Source organism: Salvelinus alpinus, chromosome 10, assembly GCF_045679555.1.
Source record: "Salvelinus alpinus chromosome 10, SLU_Salpinus.1, whole genome shotgun sequence".
Taxonomy (NCBI): Eukaryota; Metazoa; Chordata; class Actinopteri; order Salmoniformes; family Salmonidae; genus Salvelinus; species Salvelinus alpinus.
Window position 1 is genome coordinate 16,904,783 of NC_092095.1, and position 2,500 is coordinate 16,907,282.

Here is a 2,500-nt window from a genome sequence, read left to right on the forward strand (position 1 = left end):
ATATCCTTATATTGTGAACGTCATTTAAAATAAATAGGATAGCAATCTTCTCCTGTCTCATATACAGTGCCTTCAGAAAGTCTTCAGACCTCTTGACTTTTTCCACATTTTGTTACGTTACAGCCTTATTCCACAATTTATTAAATAATTTTTCCACCTCATCAATCTACACACAATACCCCATAGTGACAAAGCAAAAACAGGAATATCACATTTACATAAGTATTCAGACCCTTTTTACTTTGTTGAAGCACCTTTGGCAGTGATTACAGCCTCAAGTCTTCTTGGGTATGACGCTACAAGCTTGGCACACCTGTATTTGGGAAGTTCCTCCCATTCTTCTCTGCAGATACTCTCAAGCTCTGTCAGGTTGGATGGGGAGCGTCGCTGCACAGCTATTTTCAGGTCTCTCCAAAGATGTTAGATCGGGTTCAAATCCGGGCTTTGGCTGGGCCACTCAAGGACATTCAGAGACTTGTCCCAAAAACACTCCTGTGTTGTCTTGGCTGTGTGCTTAGGGTTGTTGTCCTGTTGGAAGGTGAACCTTCACCCCAGTGTGAGGTCCCGAGTGCTCTGGAGCAGGTTTTCATCTAGGATCTCTCTGTACTTTGCTCCGTTAATCTTTCCCTCGATCCTGACTAGTCTCCCAGTCCATGCCACTGACAAAACATCCCCACAGCATGATGCTGCCACCACCATGCTTCACCGTAGGGATGGTGCCAGGTTTCCACCAGACGCTTGGCATTCAGGCCAAAGGCTCTCCACTCTCCACAGAGAAACGCTGGAGCTCTGTCAGAGTAACCTTCGGGTTCTTGGTCTCCTCCCTGACCAAGGCCCTTCTCCCCCTATTGCTCAAATTGGCCGGGCGGCCAGCTCTAGGAAGAGTATTGGTGGCTACAAATTTCTTTCATTTAAGAATGATGGAGGCCACTGTGTTCTTGGGGACCTTCAATGCTGCAGATATTTTTTGGTACCTTTCCCCAGATCTGTGCCTCGACACAATCCTGTCTCGGAGCTCTACAGACAATTCCTTTGACCCCATTGCTTGGTTTTTGCTTCTTACATGCACTGTCAACTGTGGGACATTATATAGACAGGTGTGTGCCTTTCCAAATCATGTCCAAACAATAGAATTTACCACAGGTGGACTCCAATCAAGTTGTAGAAACATCTCAAGGATGATCAATGGAAACAGGATGCACCTGAGTTTATTTTTGAGCTAGCTAACATAACGGTACATAATGCTACGTGGTCCGTAAGGACAGCGTTGCTAATAAATTGTCAGCCAACATAACATGTAACATAACTTCTTTGTAAAATCATTACTCATCGGACTTCGGGTTGCATATTTCCCGCCATTTTCCTCAAATCTGAAAACGTTGTGAAGCCACGCCCATTTTCTGAAGAATTGCATTATGGGCCCTAAAAGCACGGAAATAGTGTCCACTGCTTGTGTACTTTGTATTTTGGAAAATGTTGTACGACATTCGGGAACTTTTGACATACAGACTATATCCATACTATGACCAATAAGCATACTACATATTCAGTTTATGTCACAAATAGTACGGTTAGTGGAGTTAGAATGAGTATTCAAACACAGCTCTGCTCTTCCCATGACAGACTGACCAGGTGAATCCAGGTCAAAGCTATGATCCCTTATTGGTGTCACTTGTTAAATCCACTTCAATCAGTGTGTAGATGAAGGGGAGGAGACAGGTTAAAGAAGGATTTTTAAGCCTTGAGACAATTGAGACATGGATTGTGTATGGGCCATTCAGAGGGTGAATGGGCAACACAAAATATTTAAATGTCTTTGAACAGGGTATGATAGTAGGTGCAGGGCGCACCGGTTTGAATGTGTCAAGAACTGCAACGCTGCTGTGTTTTTCACACTCAACAGTTTCCCGTATGTGTCAAGAATGGTCCACCACCCATAGGACATCCAGCCAACTTGACACAACTGTGGGAAGCATTGGAATCAACATGGGCCAGCATCCCTGTGGAATGCTTTCGACACCTTGTAGTCCATGGCCCTGATGAGGCTGATCTGAGGCAACTCAATATTAGAACGGTGTTCCTAATGTTTAGTACAGAGTGAACTCCCGAGTGGCGCAGTGGTCTAAGGCACTGCATCTCAGTGCAAGAGTGCGTCACTACGGTCCCTGGTTTGAATCCAGGCTGTGTCACATCTGGCTGTGATTGGGTGGGTGGTGCACAATTGGCCCAGTGTCATTATAAAGAAGAGTTTGTTCATAACTAACTTGCCTAGTTAAATAAAGAGACACATGAAAGAGAGACTTACATTGGAATGGATTTGGAATCTTTAACAGTTTGTGTGTTTTTATAGTAATATCCCTGTGTGTGTCTGTGTCTCTTCAGAGGGAACCCCCTACACATGGTGGGTGGGTAAGAGCAGTGAGAAACATTTCTACTGGGGAGGATCAGGGCCGGGGATACAGAAGTGTTCCTGTGGTATCGACAGGAACTGTACTGACCC

The 2,500-nt window shown here is 44.8% G+C and overlaps 1 protein-coding gene across 1 annotated transcript in view; it reads left to right on the plus strand.

The window, feature by feature from the left end:
• Window positions 1-2,500, plus strand: part of LOC139531575 (contactin-associated protein-like 2) — a 314,450-nt gene that overhangs the window by 239,178 nt on the left and 72,772 nt on the right. The window contains exon 16 of the mRNA XM_071328143.1: window positions 2,383-2,500. This exon is cut by the window's right edge and continues 39 nt beyond it. Coding sequence (XP_071184244.1) covers window positions 2,383-2,500 — 118 coding nt within the window. The remainder of the gene's footprint in view (window positions 1-2,382) is intronic.